Source organism: Aspergillus aculeatus (assembly GCF_001890905.1).
Source record: "Aspergillus aculeatus ATCC 16872 unplaced genomic scaffold ASPACscaffold_20, whole genome shotgun sequence".
Taxonomy (NCBI): Eukaryota; Fungi; Ascomycota; class Eurotiomycetes; order Eurotiales; family Aspergillaceae; genus Aspergillus; species Aspergillus aculeatus.
This window is the reverse complement of record NW_017962995.1, coordinates 290,045-308,054: the sequence shown is the minus strand read 5'-3', so window position 1 is coordinate 308,054 and position 18,010 is coordinate 290,045. Positions and strand designations below refer to the sequence as shown.

The following is an 18,010-nucleotide window of genomic DNA, read 5'->3' as shown; positions in this document are numbered from 1 at the left end:
ACAAAAGCCTTGAAGTCAAGCTAAGGGTGTTTTTGAGGCCAGTGTGATGTCACCTAATACCTGGAAGAAGTTCAGAAGATGTCCTGTTCATAAAGTAGCCAGAAGGCACTATCCAAATCAACCATTTCAAAATAAATACATTTGCTCAGATGCATTCGACTTCCAATGTACATGAAGATTTTCGATCGTTCGTTCGCCGTTCTCCAAATTGACTACCCCAGCCGTACCGTAATGTCCTGATATCAGGTTGAGAAGATATTAGTAAAATATGTTGAATCATCCAAATTACACCCCCACGAGGTTCTCCGCGCTGCAGAATGTTGAGGGAGCAGCGTGTAATCTTGTTGTTTGTTTATCGAATGTTTTGCACAAATCCCCAGAAGCGATGACAAGAGCGTTAGGAGAAATGTGGCTTCTTCCTGGTCAGTCTTCGTGACGATCCCAAGAATCTATGCAAAAGTGAAAGGCAACATGCGACTCTTCCGTGCCACAATCACCAAAAGAAAGAATGCCAACACGGAAACCCAATGAATGACCTGTTGAAAGGTATAAACCGCCATAACTCCTAAAATCATGAAACCATCCAGTGTTAAAACGAGAGGGGTAACAAGTGCGTCGTAAAGGAAAGCTGAGAGGGCATAAGAGACATTATCTTCGGTTCAAGAGGTTGAGGAACTCCTCGCGAGTCTTGGCGCTGGAACGCATGCAGCCGAGCATGCAGCTAGTGGTCGTGGTGCTGCTAGTCTTCTGCACGCCACGCATGACCATGCATAGATGGGCGGATTCCATGACGACTCCAACACCGCGGGGCTTGAGGACCTCGGAGATGGCCAAAGCAACCTGTTTGGTCAGACGTTCTTGCACTTGTAGACGACGGGAGAACATCTCTGCCAGACGAGCCAGCTTAGAGAGACCAAGCACGCGACGGTCGGGGATGTAGCCAATGTGCATCTGTTCGGGATCCTAGTCAGCATTTCGACCCTTGTACACTTTGGTGGTCGATCATCATACCTTGCCCATGAAGGGAACCATGTGGTGCTCGCACAGCGAGAACACCTCGATATCCTTGACGATAACCAGCTCATCGTGATCCTCATGGAAAACTGCACCATTGACGAGATCCCGAACGTTCTCCTCGTATCCCTTTGTAAAGTAAAGCATAGCCTTGGCGTATCTCTCGGGCGTCTCCCGCAGTCCTTCTCTCTCCGGGTCCTCTCCGACGCATTCCAGAATAGTTCTCACAGCACCGGCCAGCTTCTTGATGCGCTCTTCGTTCTCCTCGGGGGTTGACTCCAGGCGCGCCCGGGTACCGGGGCCTATAGGAGAAGTGGATTAGAAAGACTCCTCCCTGATGGATACATCAATACTCACAAGGCCAGCTCAATCCATCAAAGTCGATGGGAGGGAAAAGGGTGTAAGGGCTGGCTGGTCGGCTTTCATTGGCAGGCGGGGTCAAGGCACCAGCCTCATCCCTGGCATCACGAGCAGGATCCCTCAGGGTAGGCCTGCGAGCTATCAGCAAGTGAACGGCTGCAAACAGATAGATATATGGCCTACCTGGCGACGACAGAACCGGAGGGAGTATCGTCCTGGTACTGACTGGAATCTCCGACAGGGTGGATGTTTTCAGGCAAATCGGCGAATTCCACAGGAACGCGGGGAGTGAAGGACGAACGAATGGAGGAGTTGAGACTTTCGCGCTCACGAGCATCCCGGGAGCCCAGAGACAGATGAAGGGGAGAACCGCCATTCAGCATATGGGAGGGAATGGCGGACTTGGGCTTGGGGCCGTGGGGAGGGGAGGTTCCGGAGGCCATGACTCAAACAAGAGGGAGGGGAGAAGTGGTGGGAGTGGGATGTATGAGGGGGTAATGGAGGTATATGTGTGGAGGAGCTTAGCTGTGGGCAACACGTCCCTGATCAATGGTGATGAAGAGCGCAAGCAAAGTTCACCGATTTCAACACACAGCAAGACAAACTGACAATTAATGAACTTCTTGTCTTTTTTTTCCCTCCGATGAAGGATGAGAAAAGGAAAAAATTAAGGCTCGCCGCGCTGAACGGCGTTACCTTTTCGGAGCGAAATGGCCCCTCTCCGATCTCAGGTGTCCGCCCTCACCGCCCGTACTACTGACCAATCAATCAGCTCAATGCACGGGCTGACACGAGGGGACTCGCCGCTAGTGTTGATTAGCTCATTCCAGACTGATTTCACCATTCACCATTCTCCGATGCCCCGAACTCCGGACTGCGACAAGACTACCTAGTACTTTCCTGATATTAAACAGGTGAGATCCGCAGTTAAGAGGACTTTCTACCGGACAAGACAAGAAAATCTATATCGATACAACTTGAAGCAATATCTCCTCATCAAAAGTACCTAGATCTCAAGAGGGTGGCCCGCCGACAATTGCTTGGCAGCTGCACGCCCCCTACCCCGCATGATCTGCACCAGCATCTTCGGCGCATTATTAGCACCCATAACGCTGCTGCGCACAACCTGCCCTGGCTTATCGGTGCTAACGGTCGGAATGCCGTCGGGATACTTATCGTGAGGATAACACGGAGAGATTACATGCATTGCCATTAATGGCATAGGGTTTAAGCGGTGGTTTATAGAAGCCAGCATTGTCTCCCCTAGTGGACTGTTAATGCAAACTGGGATGCTTCCCTCTACACTCTGTCATCGGATTTTAATTTTGAACATGCCCAAGATGTTTTTTTCATGCAATAGTCTGTCATTGTTACATAAGGCATCAGAATATTGTTGAGGCACACCAGCGACAGGGTCATCTACTACAAGGGCGCTCCCCGGTTTGAAACTCCGCTTGACTGTATCCGTGAGACGCGTGTAGCAATACAAGAAGCAAGACAACCGCTTCAGGTAGGTATCAATAATGTAGGCTTCCGGGTTTTCTTGTAAGTGAAGCCAAACTCATGGCTCCAGTTCTTCAGTTGGCACGTCCTCAAGATCCTTGCCCACAATCGCATCGGCCACCTTCCACACTTGCAGAAGATTGTCCTCCGCAGCAGAGCAGAGAACCCAAGGATCGTTGAGGTTCCAGCTGAAATCGGAAATGCGGTTGGTGTGGCCACCGTGCATAAAGAGACTGAAGCGTATCTGGTTAGCAGGAGTATTTCATCCCGTGTCTGGGCAACATTAAACTTACAGCTCTGGCGGTCCATCCTGTGCATCTTCAGGGGTCTGCTCCTCTCCAGCCCGGCTGAGATCCCAGAACATGATCTTACGGTCATAGCTTGCACTGGCCAGGACGGATTCTTCGAAGGGGTGCCAAGAGAGGGAGGTCACAGAGTCATTGTGGCATTCCAGGGCGTGCAACTTGGTTTTCAAGTTACGCAGATCCCACAGTCCGATAGACTTATCAGCCGATCCAGTCGCCAGGACGGTCTCGGCAGCAGGATTGAATGCAATAGCGTTAATGGCATCACGGTGCTGACCCTCTGCGGAAGCGGCCGCGCGGTTCGTCTCGGCTTCACGAATATCGATGATTTGGAGGGTGATATCGTCGGAGACCGTTCCGATCAGGGAAGAGTGCAGAGGGTGATATTGCACGTCATTGACAATCGAAGAGTGGTGCGTATAGGTCCGCACCGGCTTTAGAGCCTTGTTGCCCTTAGTGTATGTCGTCAGATCCCTGACACCGTGATTAGTAGCCGAACACTAATTGGGAGTCAGTGAGAGTGTCGGTCTTACCAAAGACGAACAGTCTTGTCCTCACTACCAGTGACAAGGTGACCGGCAGTATGGGGGCTCCAGCTAAGTCCGAAACCTTCTCGCGTATGGCCTAGCAGCTCCATCTGAGGGTTAACCGTTCCGGTGGGCAGACTAGGGTGCTTCGAGCGATCCCAGATCATCACCCGTCCGTCCGTACACATTGTTGCAATGATGTTGGGATTCTGCGGTTGGTAGCGAGCTTTGTTGACTTCACCCTTGTGGTCAATCTTCTGCACGATATTGAATTTGATCTCCATGGGCGCTTTCTTGGAGCTGCCGCCGTACCCGCCGATCTCGCCCCGATCCTCATCGTAGTCATCTGGGTTGGGCGCAGTAGGATTAGGAAGCTGTACATGGGCAATTTGCAAGTAGTTTTGCGCATCGCTCGACGTGTGAGTGCCGATGAGTAAACGGTGAGTAGAATAAGGCTTATCAGGAACCCTAACTTGTGTTAAAATGGGAAGAAGCTCAACACGGATGTATGCGCATACTCTTGCTTATCAGGTAGCCATTGCGTTGTGAGTGTAGGCCATTCCAGTGCCGTGCTAAGAATCATGTCGTAGAGAAATGGGGCGTTCTTCTTCCATGTCTTGTACTCTGATGTAACACTTAGTCTTCCCATTGCTTGCCGTTCCAGCCAAAGCTAGAGGTGATTCATACCTTCATTGATGATCTTCTCCTCAGTGCGCTCCTCCTCTTGTTCTTCCTGCTCCTCAACAAAAGCTATTGTGGGTGAGAGTTAGAAAAGTTGCTCGCGCAACACATCTCGCAGAGGGTTTCCTACTTTCGTCGTAAGGTTCCATGGCTTTTGTCCACCGAAGATTATATGAATGTATAGATGCGGATCGCAGGAGCTATATTGCGAGTAATGTAAGACAAATGGAAGATGGATACCCGGTTGGAAGGTTGGGACTTGGAGAAGGTGTAGTGTTAGAGCAGCAGGGCAGAGCAGGGCAGAGCAAAGAGCGAGCTTCCTGTTCGCACTGGGCGAAACGCGACTTTGCCGTTGAGGGCGCGTTAATGACCGCCCGGGGGAGCTAAGCCTAAAATGAAACAAGAAGGGGCTTGGCAGGCTCACATGATGCCAAGGCCTCTCTGCCTGAGGCAAAACCATCCGAGCTGTAGTTAGAGTCATTCATCATCGGCCTCTGATCTTCATTCACTACACATCATTCTTCCCCTCTTGCCAATTAGGCGCCTTCGCCGCCTTCCCGCCTCGTTACGTTCGCCTCTTCTCCATTTTCTCCTTTCTGTGTCGAAATTTCTCTGTCAATATAGTTCTTTGAGGATACCCAGTCGTTTCCGTTTCTCTGCGACCGCCCATTACGCTGTGCGCTGGATGATTCGCCTCCGAGCTTGGAGCTTCATTGATTATTGACGACCACCGCCACTTCCACCACTCCTGCGACGATCTACCACTCAACGGCAGCTTTTGTCTCCTTGATAATTTTCGTCTCTAGAAACTACACCCTCTACGCTAGATTCTCTTTACATAATTCACCATGGGTGTTCCCAAGTTCTTCCGTTGGCTGAGCGAGCGGTATCCCGCCATCTCGCTGCTGATTGCAGAGAACCGGATTCCCGAGTTCGACAATCTGTACCTGGACATGAACGGTATCATTCACAACTGTACCCACAAGGACAGCGACTCGCCGACATTCCGCATGACCGAAGATAAGATGTTCATCGCTATTTTCAACTATATCGAGCATTTGTACGGCAAGATTAAGCCGAAGAAGCTATTTTTTATGGCCGTCGATGGCGTGGCTCCCCGCGCCAAGATGAACCAACAGCGTGCGCGACGTTTCCGCACGGCCCTGGACGCTGAGGTAGCCAAGGACAAGGCGATTGCCCAGGGCATCGAGATGCCCAAGGAAGATCCTTTCGACAGCAATTGCATTACTCCGGGAACCGAGTTCATGGCGAAACTGACCGAACAATTGAAATACTTTATCAGCAAGAAGATTTCGGAAGACAAGGACTGGCAGGGAGTTGACATTGTGCTTTCCGGCCACGAGACTCCTGGTGAGGGTGAGCACAAAATCATGGAATACATCCGGCATGCGAAAGCACAGCCTGATTACGATCCCAATGTTCGCCACTGTCTCTACGGCCTTGACGCCGATCTGATCATGTTGGGTCTGCTGAGTCACGACCCTCATTTCTGCCTTCTCCGTGAGGAGGTCACTTTTGGCCGCCAGGTTTCGAAGAAGCCTAAGGAACTTGAGCACCAAAATTTCTATCTTTTGCATCTGTGTATGGTCAGAGAATATTTGGAACTGGAGTTTCAGGAGTTGGAGCAGGAGGGCATCCTAGACTTCCCCTTTGATATGGAGAGGGTGATCGACGACTTCATCTTGATGGCATTCTTCGTTGGAAACGATTTCTTGCCTAATTTACCCAATTTGCATATTAACGAGGGTGCTTTAGCGTTGATGTTCAAGACCTACAAGGAGATTTTACCTAAGATGGGTGGCTACATCAATGAACAAGGCGTCATCCACATGGAGCGGCTAGGCATGCTCTTGGATGCTCTGAGCAGTGTTGAGTATCGCTTTTTTGAAGCCGAGTTCTCCGATGCACGTTGGCTACAAGCGAAGAAGACTGGCGCCACCGAGGCACATGAGAAGCCGAAGGGACTCACGATCACTCCTGCCCAGAAGGAGCTCCTCAAAGAAGTGAAGAAGTACGTGTTGAACCGACCTGGGAAAGCGTCGGAGACGAAGCCTCTTGACTTCAACTCTACGCTGCCCGCTCGCGACCGCAAGTTTGTGGAGCAGCTGGCGAGCGATCTTCGCCTGCCTTGGACCACCGTCGCTGATGAGCAGGGCGACCGCTTCATTCGAGTTCAGCTACCTGCCAACGAGAATGATGATAGTGAAGAGGAGGACGATGAAGAGGCCACTTTGGCTGTACAGAGGATTATTCGAAAATACGAGAATGCGAAGGTCCAGGAGTTGTCGGCCGAAGAAGCTCAAGAAGCAGCTGAGAAGAAGTACGAAGAGAAGTTCCAAGAATGGAAGAACCAGTACTATGTTGGTAAATTTGGTTGGGGGCTGGATAGTCACGAGGAGATGAAGGAGTTAACTGAGAACTACGTCCAAGGTCTCCAATGGGTTCTGTACTATTACTACAGAGGCATTGCGTCTTGGCCTTGGTTCTTCAGATATCACTACGCCCCGATGATTTCTGGTAAGTATGGCATGTGCCCACATGATCACCGACCACTAACTTGGTGCAGATGTGAAGAAGGGTTTGAAGGCCGACACGAACTTCCGACTTGGCAAGCCATTCAGGCCTTACGAGCAGTTGATGGGAGTCTTGCCTGATCGAAGCAAGAAGACCGTGCCTACTGCGTATCATGAGCTGATGACTTCACCTGACTCGCCAATTATTGACTTCTATCCCCGCGACTTTGAATTGGACATGAACGGAAAGAAGATGGAGTGGGAGGCAGTTGTGAAGATTCCATTCATCGACGAAAAGCGCCTGTTGGCTGCTTTGGCCACGAAGGAACATCTACTAACCCCAGAGGAAAAAGCAAGAAACGGCTTTGGTGCCAGTTTGAAGTTTACCTACTCGCCAGACGTGCAGTTCACTTACGCCTCTTCTCTTCCTGGCATTTTCCCTGATATTCCTAACTGCCACTGTATCGAAAACGTTTTTGATTTGCCTACCATGGACGGACTTGAGCCCTACATCGGCCTGATGGAGGGAGCACACCTTGGAGCGTCTGCTTTGGCTGGTTTCCCTAGTCTTAAGACCCTGCCCCATGTGGGTCAGTTGGGATTCCATGGAGTTTGTGTGTTCCAGCAGGAAAGCCGCAATGAGAGCATGGTAATCACTGTGCTTGATCCTGGAAGCAGGTCGAGCGCTGAGCTAGCCAAACAGAAGCTCGGAAAGCGGGTTCACGTTGGTTATCCGTTCTTGCAAGAAGCGCTTGTCATTCGTGTGTCGGATGAGCTTTTTGATTATCTTCTCCCAGATGGCGAGCAGCACGTGGTCGCTATTCCTCATACCCCGGCTCAGATCGAGCAATGGAAGAAGAAGGCCGACAAAATCGAAGGAACGTATAGCAAGAGACTTGGTACTATCATCGGTCCGGTTGAGTCCATGGTACACGTACAGCTACTGAAGGGCTTGATCAAGACTGATCAAGGTGCTACGGTTAAAGAGTTCGGCGAAATCAGTGGACAGGAAACCGACTACGCCTTGCAGTTGATTGTGGACGACGTGATCAACCCCGATGAAAGGTTCATCGAGAGAGACGCTCTGCCTATTGAGAAGGAATTCCCTGAGGGTTCTCGGGCGTTCTTCCTAGGAGAATTCAACTATGGACGTCCGGTGCATGTCACTGGACACGAAGACGGCAAAGTCAGTGGCATGATCGCGGCGGTAAAAGGTCGGGAGCCCGAGTTTGGACGCGAGCGTGCCAAGAATGCCGAGCGACTCTGCCCTTACATGCCATCTTATGCCATCGCTCGCAGCCTGCGCTTGAACCCCCTCGTCTTGGCCAAGATCACATCTTCGTTCTCCGTGGACATTGAGGGTCAGCGGGTCAATTTGGGTCTGAACCTCAAATTTGAAGCGCGCAAGCAGAAGGTGCTTGGCTATTCGCGCCGTGGCGATTCTGGATGGGAGTTCAGCCAGAAAACCGTCGACTTGCTGGTACAGTATATGACCAACTTTCCCGAGTTCATTGCAGGGATTCAACGAAATCCTCAAAATGATCGGTACACGCCCACCGATTTCTACCCCGAAGAGGTCGCTTTGCTGAAGATGCAAGAGATCCGGGACTGGCTCAAATCGATCGAAGCCAAGAATTTCGAGCGCGTTCCCCTGGAGGCTGAACAGCTGGATTCCGATGTTGTCAAGTTGATCGAGCAGGATGCTGATCAGCTTGTCCGGAGCCAACCGCAGATGCAGGCCAAGAAGATCCGCGGTGTCCCTCGGAGCGCCCTTCTGCGGCCATCCGACGTCGAGCAGCGACTCCAAAATCAAACTTTCAAGCTTGGCGATCGGGTAGTCTATGCACAAGATTCGGGCAAGGTGCCTATCGCTACTCGAGGAACCGTTGTGGGACTCACCCGGACCTCGCGGGCCGTCTTGCTGGATGTCGTCTTCGACGTCTCGTTCATGAGCGGCACGACGCTGGGAGACCGCTGCTCCCCTTTCCGCGGCCAGACCGTGCTCGCCTCATCTGTGCTCAATGTCTCCTACCGGCAGCTCCTCGCCACGACTCGTGCAGGCGACGCACAACAACAAACCCAATCGACTCCGTTGACTGCTGGTGCCTACGGTGCCCCTACTGGACCCGCCGGACAGGGCCAGCTGAGAGAAGCTGCCGCCCCCGCGCCGCTGGGCAACTCGTACCGTGGCGCACTGACGGGGTTCGCTAGTCGTGGCCGAGGCGGCCGGGGCGCATCCAATGGCGTGGGCGCTCAGACGACCCTACCTTTCCGCCCTCAGCCCAACGGCAACCAGACCGCTGATGGTGCATCTCGCGGGGGTCGGGGCCGGGGTGGAGGCCGTGGCGGTGCCGGTCGCGGAGGAGCGGGTCGCACCCGTGGCGGATATCATGCGGTCGACAACAGTGACCCCGATGCCGGTGTCATGAAGATCAACCCGAACTTCCGGCCCAAGAATTACACCCAGGTTCCGCCGCCGCAAACGCTGAACCAGCGTGGCCGTGGCCGTGGAGGTGCACGTGGAGGTAGTGGTGGAGATCGAGGGGGTAATGGATTCCGGGGTCGTGGTCGTGGGCGAGGAGCCGCGGCTGTTGTTGAGGGCAATTAGAGCCGGTGGGTGGCTTGTAAATTTTTGAGGGGAAGGCAACGAAGTGTTGTGTGAAAGATACGAGGGATATCTCACTCTTGTATATTTGGGACATGTATTCTTACTCGAGATACTATGTTTCGCGCTCAGAAGTTGGGTTTCCCAATGATACATAACTTCGCATTCCCCGAACGTGGTGTGTTGACTTTGTAGTATTACCTGTAAGGTGTCTGTCAACGTTTCTGAAATAGTAATGTGCGTTTTTGTTGCGCCGCTGCCTTACAAAGATTGTCATCCCGATTAGAGTACAACATGCTTCAAAGCGGAAACAACGGAGACATTGACTTGCCCTTGCCCATACCCAGCGGAACCCCAACCCTCACAACAGCCACCCCACCCCACCCCTCCTTACTCGATGATGCATCTCCTTCTCCTCAATACACATATCTTACAAAACCACTACAACGACAAAATGCATCCAGCGTCTCACACTCCAACCCCCCTCCCATCCTCGCAAACCTTCTACAAACTCCATATTTATCTCCATCCACCCCCCAAACACCACCTCAAACCCCAAAAACCCCAATCGATCCCCCCTCCCCTCTCTCCCTCACCAAAACCCTCACCCCAGGGTTGGGAAAGACCAACTCCCCCGCCCCCAAATTCACAGGTCTGCGCCTCCTCTCCCCCGGAAACAGCCGCAGATCATACCGCAAAAGCAGACCGCTCAGCGCCATAGCCGCCAAGCGCGCCGCAAGATGTCGGCCGGGACACGCACCCGCCGCGGCGGCGCGGTCCTTCCCCCACCCGAAGTGCAGATTGACTGGGCTGGAGTCTGCCAGACCGGTGTCGAAGGCGACGGCCCTGCGGAGCCGCGGGTCGATCGTGTCCGGGCGGAGAAGCGGGAGGACCTCGAGGGGGTCGCGGGTCCACCGGAAGGGGTGGAAGCGCTCGGCGTGCGGGATTATGGCTGCGTCGCGGGAGAAAGGGCCCGCTGGGAAGGTGATTTGGGTGAATGCGGGGAGGGTTAGGGGTTCGGTGCTGTTGGTGGTGGTGGAGGGGGAGGTGAAGGTGAAGGTGTGGGGTTTTAGGAGGGTGTAGCGTGGGTTTACTGTTCCTCAGGGGGATTAGCTGGGTTGGTTCGGGGGTTCTGGGGGTGCAGGTGTGGGATGTGGGTTTGGGGGGGGGGGTTAACTTACGTTCGCTCAGCGGGTTCCAGCGCAGGACTTCTCGGAGAAAACTGTCCATGAGGCATTGGTGTGGGCGGGGGATTAGACCGAATTCGTCATCGTGTTCGAGGAGGGATAGGATTCTCTCGGTTTCTGTCCGGAGCGCGTCGATTATCTGCTGGCCCTGGCCCTGGGTGAGAGCGTCGTAGACAGCGTGCGTGACGAGGTTGGTGAGCGGGTGGACGATCGAGATCGTGATGGTCGACATCAGCGCTTTGGCGATGTTGGCTGGGTCTCGGTCGAAGTTCGTCGTGGCCATGTCCATTATCCGCTGTATGAGGTCCTGCGGCTTTTGGTAGGCACTGTCGTGGACTTCCTTGTGTTGGCGCGATTGGATCGTGGGGATGAGCAGCTCGGTCTGGGCCCAGCGCGCTCTTGCGCGGGCCCGGCGGAGGCTGGGAAGAAGTCGGGCGACGAGCGCTCGTAGGAACTGGGGTACGGGACGCAGGAGTATGATGGTTGTGAGGATGTCGCTTGTGTAGCTGGGGACTGTTTCGAGCCAGAGCTCGTTCAGGTAGAGCTCTTCGCCCACGGTGAAGCGGGCGGTGGCGCGGCTGATGAGCCTGAGGACTAGTTTGTACAGGTTGACGGGCATCCATTTGTCTGAGTTGGTGTGTTAGTCTTAGGCTGAGGTGGAGGTGAGGGAGGTGGAGGTGTTTGTGATGGAGGTGAGTAGGGTGAAGGTGGAGTGGAGGCGAGGAGGTACGTACACTGACATCTTGGGACTTCGACGTACAGCGCCTTGTGAACTTCATCGTTGAACTGCATAGCAATGTGCTCTGTTATGCAAGTGAGTAAGAATGTCAGTCAACCTCCGGGGATCGATGTAGAGAATAGAGCAGACGTACGATGACTCTGCTGGCTCATCTCTGCCGCTGCACGAGATACATTTGTACTCCCACTGACTAGGCCAGTGTACTCGCTCAGGAGAGTCTGAAGACAGAGGGACATGATCAGCAGCCGAATCTTCTCAGTCCCTCGCATGTAATCAGTTCACCTTATGTCGTGCTCTAGTAGCGCTCAGCGTGGTCATGGGCAACTGCTCGATCTCCCATAGATACTTGAGCGGCAAAACAACCAAGTCACCGTCCGTGGTAAGGAGCCGGAATGCACGTTCCTTGTACTGGGAGATATCAAAATGCATCAGTATGGATCGTTGGGTAACTGGTGGCGGCAACATGGAGTACCTCTCTGTAACCTTGAGCGATTTGATTGCGTCCGTAAAAGTAGAACGCGATTCGATTGAGGGCGTCGGGGAGAAACCATCGGTATCGGACTGTGGGCAGTCTGGCGAGCTCATCAGTCAAAGGGGCGATGGCATAGCGATGGAAGAAGAAGCAGACGACGAGAGTGATTGCTAAAACAAGGGAGGTCTTCCACGCAGCCGAGTTGAGATAGACGCAAAGATCATTTAGAAAAGACATGGTGGACGATAAACAGCCTGTGGTGGATGGAAGAGTACTAGGAGGTAAGAAGGTGGAGAGAGGGAAAGAAACTGCAAAGAGGAACTGGATGCTCACTTAAAGCACACCGAATAGATTCACTGCAAACGCCCCAAAATAATTCTGAAAGTTTATTATTCGGTGTATATGTACTACATATCCTATAAACACAGCATCAAGACTCCTAAACTTTTTGCTGTCCCCTTTCTCTTTCCAAGTATACCACAGATTCAACGCCAGGAGCACATGCGAAGCCAAACAGATGACCGGAGGGGAACAAGAACGACAGGAGTATCAGGGTACAAAAACAGTGACATACAATCATTCGAGGCCCATCCATTCCCCATCAGCCTCCTCCGCTGCCTCTTCCATGGTCTCGTCCTCGCCATTGGTAGCCTCAGCATCACCATTGAGAGCAGCGAGAATAAGACTGGGTTGCTTCTTGCCTGCAAGCACAGGTTTTGCCAGGAGGAAGTTGAGATCATAGGTGTTCTTGTCTGTCAGTCTCTTCAGGCTGTTGTGTATCTCATCGATGACACGTTGCACAGCACGAAGCTCTGGTGCGAATGTGCCCGCATTCTCCTTGAAGTAGCGACCATGGGCGCTGAAAAGAGACTCAATCCACAACAAGTTAAACTCCAAGTGCGGAGTTTCTTCGGCAGCATTGGCGACGAAGCGAAGGAGGCGAGGGAGGTAAACTGTTGGCACAGCACGCACAACATGGGGAATATCGCTTGGAGGGATGGATTCATGAACTGCCCGGATGAGCTTCTTTTCGTTCAGACGGAATGCCATGATGAACGCCTTAAGGAATGTGTTGTCATCGTCCGTTTGGCCGGTTGCCGCGGCCTTCTTGGCGGCCTCGAGGGTCTCCAAAATGGTAGACGGGGTGATCGATATATCGAGATCATAAGGATCAAACACCACATCGGTATCCAAACTATAGATAAGGAGACCTTCCGTGGAGGCTGCACAGAATGAACGGCCAGCCGGTGAAAAGTCGACTCCTGTGACTCGGACCTCAGGTCTGACTTTCCGAGATCCGGGGTCACCACGCTTCGCGCCAGGGAGGCTGCGATCAATGCGGTCTTCAACATCTGAAGCCTCACCTGCCTCATCGATGAGCTCGCGAGGGCCAGCCTCCGTCATATTGCGGCTATTGAGGATTTCCTGAGTACCCTCGAGCGAGGTGTTGACCGACACAGTATACTTCTTCACCATCGATCCTGTTGCGACATCATACAAGCAGATGTACTTGCTGTTTCCGGCGGCCAGAATACAACTGCCGTCCGCGCTGTACTTGATGCAGCGGAAGGACTTGGTTCCTGCGGCGTTTGCGGCGGTCTGTCGGTCACTGGTCTTGCGTCCTCCTGAGACATCACGACGGCCGTCAACACCGCCAATCTGCACGGCATCATTAACAGACCAAAACGTCAACTGGCCGTCCAAACTCGACGCAGCAACCTGCTTTCCATCGGGTCTGAAAGCTACATCCAATACATCTGCCTGTAGTTGCAAGGGTTCACTCGTCTGCGTCCGTCCAAAAATGCTCCAGATGCGGACAGTGTGATCCCAACTACCGCTCACCAAGTGGTTACCGTCAGCTGCAAACGAGAGGGCCGAAACAGGACCCTCGTGGCCGGCAAGTTGATCGAGCAGTTGTCCTGTTTGCACGGACCAGACATGAATATCGAATGAGTCCGGAGAGCCAGCGCAAACCACCTCACCACTTGGGTCGACTGCGAGTGAGGAGAAAGACAACCGAGTCGGAGCAGTAAATGTCCGGAAGTTTCGGTAGCGGACAAGATCCCAGGCTCTGACGGAGCCGTCCAATGACGCTGTAAACAGAACATTTCCTTTCTTGGAGAACTCGCAGGCCGTGACTGCGCTTGTGTGTTCCGTGAAGGTCACAATGCAGAAACCAGATTTAACATCCCAAACCTTGATCTTTCCGTCGTCGGCTGCAGTCACAACTCTTTGACCGTCGGGAGAATATGTCAGAGTGTTCATAGAGTCAAGGTGACCTTGTTGCTTCAGAATGTACGATTCGGATTGCCATTCCCACACCAACAGTTGTCCATGCTTGGAGGAGCCAAATGCCAACCACTCGCCTGATTTGTTAATCGTCACGCAGTCGATGTTGCTTTGAGAAACACTGCACTGACGTTAGTCTTGTCCAATAAGTCTAGTTGCATATGCATACCTCAACTGGTGAATTTGATTGAATTCCGGCATGTCATAAAGCCCGAACAACCCGTTGGAGAACCCAACAACCAGAAGATTCGTGGGCGCGTGGAAAGCAGCGCAGTTGACCTTAGCGTCATTCTGCATGAAGAAATCCTTCTTGACAATCCTCCATCTGGCATCCGCAATATCCTCCATAGTCTCCGGATCCTTCTTGGTAACATATTCCCATCGGAAGACAGCACCGTCGGAACTGATGGTGTAAATCTACCCATGCTTAGTGCACATTCGAGAGCGAGATAATTCCCAGACTTACCGATTCTTGGTCGGCGGAGAAATAAGCGGCTTTCACTCCCTGACGATGGCCAGCCAGCGTTGTGGGCTCAAAGCCCTCTTCCGGATCCAAGCTCCATATCCGCGCGGTCAAATCCTTGGAGGCTGTGATCAGGAAGCGGGAGTCGCTCGACCACTCAAGATGTTGAACCACATCGAAATGCCCGGCGAGGTCGCGGTGTAGAACAAAAGGCGCAAACTCAATCTCTCCATTGTTGTCGGTACCGGGCGTAGTCGGGGTGTTCCAGAACTGCAGCCGTCTTCCTACACCCACAGCGAAGAATCGACCGGATGGGGCGAACTTAAGGGCGGAGACACGGCCTTTGAAAGAGAAGTGGTGGATCACAATACGGCGCAAGAAGTTGGTCAGAATGGCGCGACCATTCTCGTCAATAGTCAAGAGTAGTTTTCCATTGGGGGAGAGCGCCAGATGGTCGATGTTGGTGCGATGCGCGAAGGGAAGGGTATAAGAAGTGTTGCTTCAGAAGGAAGATGGTATTAGTATAAAATGCCGATATTCCCAAGGCGCGGAAGCACATACTGTACTAAATCGAAAACCGAGACCTGGTTTCCCACCGGCGAGAGCAGAGAATTGCCATCGGGAGTGAAGAGCAGATTACCTTTGCGATAAACCGTCCCCAGTAGGTTGGAAAACTAGATATAGCTGTCAGTTCCAATGCTCCCCGCTTCGTTGCTTTTTGTCTTCGCAGAAATAACAATCGCAAGAGCAATAAACGCACCTTGAAATCCGTCTTCATTGTCGCCAACCGGATCCGTTCGCACCGCAGCAAGCCTTCCTCTAGTCTCTAATTCATCGGTCGATCTTCAAAAAAATCGGCCTGCCCAAAACGGACGATAAGAAACGGATCTACGGTTTCTCCGACCCCGATCGCATTAGTCTTCAATAGTGCTAGCGCCATCCGGGGCCTTAGTCTGGCTGGCTAGTCCTAATGGAGGTAATTGACAGCCTGAGGCTTACACAGTTCCCCTTCTTCCCCCTCAAGCATTGCAGTCACGCTCGCTTGTTTGCATCCTGTTTGCTTGGGGGGCGGATTCAGGGGCAGCAACCAGTCGAAGAAGGCACGACTTCCCGATCTATCATCCCATTCCATCCCCAAAGTCTCCCTCGCTCTCTCTTTCTTCCTCTAACTCTTCCCCCCCGACGGTCGTTGTCTCATCCTATTTCTACTCCGCTTCTCGTCGTCTGTCCTCTCGTTTAATTCTTCTCTCTCTTCTACCCCGTTGGCCCCATAGCCCCGTTCGTCCTAGGCCAGCGCTGTCCTTCTCCCGCCATCCTCTATTTACTTCGTCTGGTACCGCTTCATTAAGTTCCAGCTCAACCCCTTACCATCATGTCTTCTACCGAAACCGCCTCCCCCATTGGCATTGCCAACGTATGTATTACGATAAGCAAAAATTGTCTCTTTATCTGACAAGAACATGAAACTGACAATCCGATATGAATAGCTTCCTAACCAGCGGTATGCCGTGCGAAACAATGCCAGCCATGGCCGATACTAACGAAGATCTCCAGACACAAGATCGTTGCTAAGCGTGGTGCTGCTTTCACGATTATGGTTGGTTAACCATGAACCCATATTTCATAGCGGGGCCAAGCTCATCAGATGAATATAGGTTGCTGGAGAATCTGGCTTGGGAAAGACCACCTTCATCAACACTTTGTTCTCCACAACTATCAAGAACTACGCCGATCACAAGCGCCGTCATCAGAAGCAGGTCGACCGAACTGTCGAGATTGAGATCACCAAGGCGGAGCTTGAGGAGAAGTTCTTCAAAGGTTATTAGCGAATGTTTCTGGCTCTCACAAACAATGGCTAATGCTCCGGTTCCCGCTGTAGTTCGCCTGACTGTTATTGATACCCCCGGTTTTGGAGACTATGTCAACAACCGCGACTCCTGGCAACCAATCATTGAATTCCTCGACGACCAGCATGAATCCTACATGCTGCAGGAGCAGCAGCCCCGCCGCTCCGACAAGATCGATATGCGTGTGCACGCTTGCTTGTACTTTATCCGCCCTACTGGACACACCCTGAAGCCTTTGGACATTGAGGTTATGAAGCGCCTCAGCTCCCGTGTCAACCTCATTCCCGTCATCGCCAAGGCCGATACCCTCAGCCCTACCGACTTGGCCCGTTATAAGCAAAGAGTGAGCAAGCCGCAAGACTACCAGCAAGTACATGCGTTGACGTTCGTGACTTTTATAGATCCGTGCCGTTATCGAGGCCCAGGGCATCAAGATTTACACTCCCCCGATCGAGGAAGACGACGAGCACGCCGCTACCCATGCGCGCAGCCTTATGGCCGCCATGCCCTTCGCAGTCATCGGATCGGAGAAGGACGTCAAGACCAGCGACAATCGGGTTGTGAAGGGTCGCCAATACGCTTGGGGTGTTGCCGAGGTTGAGAACGAGGATCACTGCGACTTCAAGAAGCTGCGCTCGATCCTAATCCGCACTCACATGCTGGACCTTATTCACACCACCGAAGAACAACACTACGAAGCGTACCGTGCGCAACAGATGGAGACTCGCAAGTTCGGCGAGGCCCGCCCCAGAAAGCTCGACAACCCCAAGTTCAAGGAAGAGGAAGAGAACCTGCGCAAGCGTTTCACCGAGCAGGTCAAGGTTGAGGAACAGCGATTCCGCCAGTGGGAGCAGAAGCTTATTTCGGAGAGAGACCGTCTCAACAAGGACTTGGAGGCTACACACGCTGCGTATGTCTTCCACACCTCACATTCGGAGTCTCGTTATGCTGACCGATCGCAGTATCAAATCTCTCGAGCAGGAGATCGAGTCACTGCAGGGCTCTTCCACTCGGAGCCACGGACGTCGTTGAGATACTTCGGGACTGGCTTCGACTGTGTATCGGGCGGAAGGAAAAGCAGACGAACTGTGCTTTCTATGCGACTAATATCTTTACATTTGACTACCCCTTCAACTCTCTTCTTTTCATGTTGATTTTCGGATTTTTTGTGCTCAGGGGGGACTATACGTCTCGAGCCGTGACGCCCAACACGGGCCGGTTTGTTCGTTCTTCTGATTTTTCCTTCTGGTAACTAGCGATGGTTTGACTACGTCTTCGATAATAACCCACTTGTACTTCGTAGCATGTCAATACAGATTTAATTAGTGCGTGGGAGTTTCTGGTGGACTGAATAGAATGTTGCAGCGGCCGGAAATGCGGAGTAAGGCCGTGGTCCGCCGGCGGTGAGCCGCAGCTCCATCTTTCCCCAATCTTTATGGCGCCCGATTTCTTTTCCCTGCATCCCCGCACATAGCGAAATCTTT

General features: G+C 52.6%; 5 protein-coding genes across 5 annotated transcripts; 1 reads left to right on the top strand and 4 right to left on the bottom strand.

Moving 5' to 3' along the window:
• Nucleotides 1–648: 648 nt before the first annotated feature.
• Nucleotides 649–1,817, bottom strand: ASPACDRAFT_55134 (GTP cyclohydrolase I; the record flags this gene model as incomplete). The annotated part of the gene is made up of 4 exons (XM_020202965.1): nucleotides 649–951; nucleotides 1,012–1,316; nucleotides 1,372–1,505; nucleotides 1,558–1,817. The coding sequence occupies 4 exons, from the start codon at nucleotides 1,815–1,817 to the stop codon at nucleotides 649–651; spliced, it is 1,002 nt and encodes a 333-aa protein (XP_020051785.1).
• An 834-nt stretch (nucleotides 1,818–2,651) lies between these two features.
• On the bottom strand, nucleotides 2,652–4,664 carry ASPACDRAFT_81924 (WD repeat RBAP46/RBAP48/MSI1 family protein). Its single transcript, XM_020205980.1, has 6 exons — nucleotides 4,521–4,664; nucleotides 4,397–4,459; nucleotides 4,228–4,333; nucleotides 3,716–4,177; nucleotides 3,171–3,656; nucleotides 2,652–3,110 (listed from the first exon to the last, which is right to left on the bottom strand). The coding sequence occupies exons 1-6, from the start codon at nucleotides 4,537–4,539 to the stop codon at nucleotides 2,936–2,938; spliced, it is 1,311 nt and encodes a 436-aa protein (XP_020051784.1). The 5' UTR covers nucleotides 4,540–4,664; the 3' UTR covers nucleotides 2,652–2,935.
• Nucleotides 4,665–9,824: 5,160 nt separating this feature from the next.
• Nucleotides 9,825–12,294, bottom strand: ASPACDRAFT_1876195 (cytochrome P450). Its single transcript, XM_020198078.1, has 6 exons — nucleotides 11,928–12,294; nucleotides 11,738–11,863; nucleotides 11,589–11,673; nucleotides 11,451–11,519; nucleotides 10,707–11,343; nucleotides 9,825–10,552 (listed from the first exon to the last, which is right to left on the bottom strand). The coding sequence occupies exons 1-6, from the start codon at nucleotides 12,162–12,164 to the stop codon at nucleotides 10,078–10,080; spliced, it is 1,629 nt and encodes a 542-aa protein (XP_020051783.1). The 5' UTR covers nucleotides 12,165–12,294; the 3' UTR covers nucleotides 9,825–10,077.
• Nucleotides 12,258–15,514, bottom strand: ASPACDRAFT_126826 (snoRNA-binding rRNA-processing protein PWP2). Its single transcript, XM_020196976.1, has 5 exons — nucleotides 15,440–15,514; nucleotides 15,241–15,353; nucleotides 14,683–15,178; nucleotides 14,386–14,633; nucleotides 12,258–14,337 (listed from the first exon to the last, which is right to left on the bottom strand). Exons 1-5 carry the CDS (start codon nucleotides 15,455–15,457, stop codon nucleotides 12,504–12,506), a joined length of 2,709 nt encoding a protein of 902 aa, XP_020051782.1. The 5' UTR covers nucleotides 15,458–15,514; the 3' UTR covers nucleotides 12,258–12,503.
• Nucleotides 15,515–15,714: 200 nt separating this feature from the next.
• aspC (septin CDC12) lies at nucleotides 15,715–17,954 on the top strand. The gene is made up of 7 exons (XM_020196975.1): nucleotides 15,715–16,093; nucleotides 16,167–16,180; nucleotides 16,234–16,276; nucleotides 16,335–16,497; nucleotides 16,559–16,869; nucleotides 16,928–17,436; nucleotides 17,489–17,954. The coding sequence occupies exons 1-7, from the start codon at nucleotides 16,052–16,054 to the stop codon at nucleotides 17,556–17,558; spliced, it is 1,152 nt and encodes a 383-aa protein (XP_020051781.1). The 5' UTR covers nucleotides 15,715–16,051; the 3' UTR covers nucleotides 17,559–17,954.
• The last annotated feature ends 56 nt before the right edge of the window (nucleotides 17,955–18,010 follow it).

Excerpts from the sequence above, each read along its gene's own strand:
- ASPACDRAFT_81924 (XM_020205980.1), bottom strand. Across the intron at positions 4,178-4,227 it reads TGGCTACCTGATAAGCAAGA|GGTTCCTGATAAGCCTTATT; the intron begins GTATGCGCATAC and ends AACACAAGTTAG. Across the intron at positions 3,657-3,715 it reads GACAAGACTGTTCGTCTTTG|GGATCTGACGACATACACTA; the intron begins GTAAGACCGACA and ends TCACGGTGTCAG.
- ASPACDRAFT_1876195 (XM_020198078.1), bottom strand. The coding sequence starts at position 12,164 with ATGTCTTTTCTAAATGATCTTTGCGTCTATCTCAACTCGGCTGCGTGG. Across the intron at positions 11,864-11,927 it reads TCGCTCAAGGTTACAGAGAG|TACAAGGAACGTGCATTCCG; the intron begins GTACTCCATGTT and ends GATATCTCCCAG. Across the intron at positions 11,344-11,450 it reads CGAAGTCCCAAGATGTCAGT|ACAAATGGATGCCCGTCAAC; the intron begins GTACGTACCTCC and ends ACACCAACTCAG.
- ASPACDRAFT_126826 (XM_020196976.1), bottom strand. Across the intron at positions 15,179-15,240 it reads TCGGTTTTCGATTTAGTACA|CAACACTTCTTATACCCTTC; the intron begins GTATGTGCTTCC and ends TTCCTTCTGAAG. Across the intron at positions 14,634-14,682 it reads TCTCCGCCGACCAAGAATCG|ATTTACACCATCAGTTCCGA; the intron begins GTAAGTCTGGGA and ends AAGCATGGGTAG.
- aspC (XM_020196975.1), top strand. The coding sequence starts at position 16,052 with ATGTCTTCTACCGAAACCGCCTCCCCCATTGGCATTGCCAAC. Across the intron at positions 16,498-16,558 it reads TGAGGAGAAGTTCTTCAAAG|TTCGCCTGACTGTTATTGAT; the intron begins GTTATTAGCGAA and ends TTCCCGCTGTAG. Across the intron at positions 17,437-17,488 it reads TTGGAGGCTACACACGCTGC|TATCAAATCTCTCGAGCAGG; the intron begins GTATGTCTTCCA and ends GACCGATCGCAG.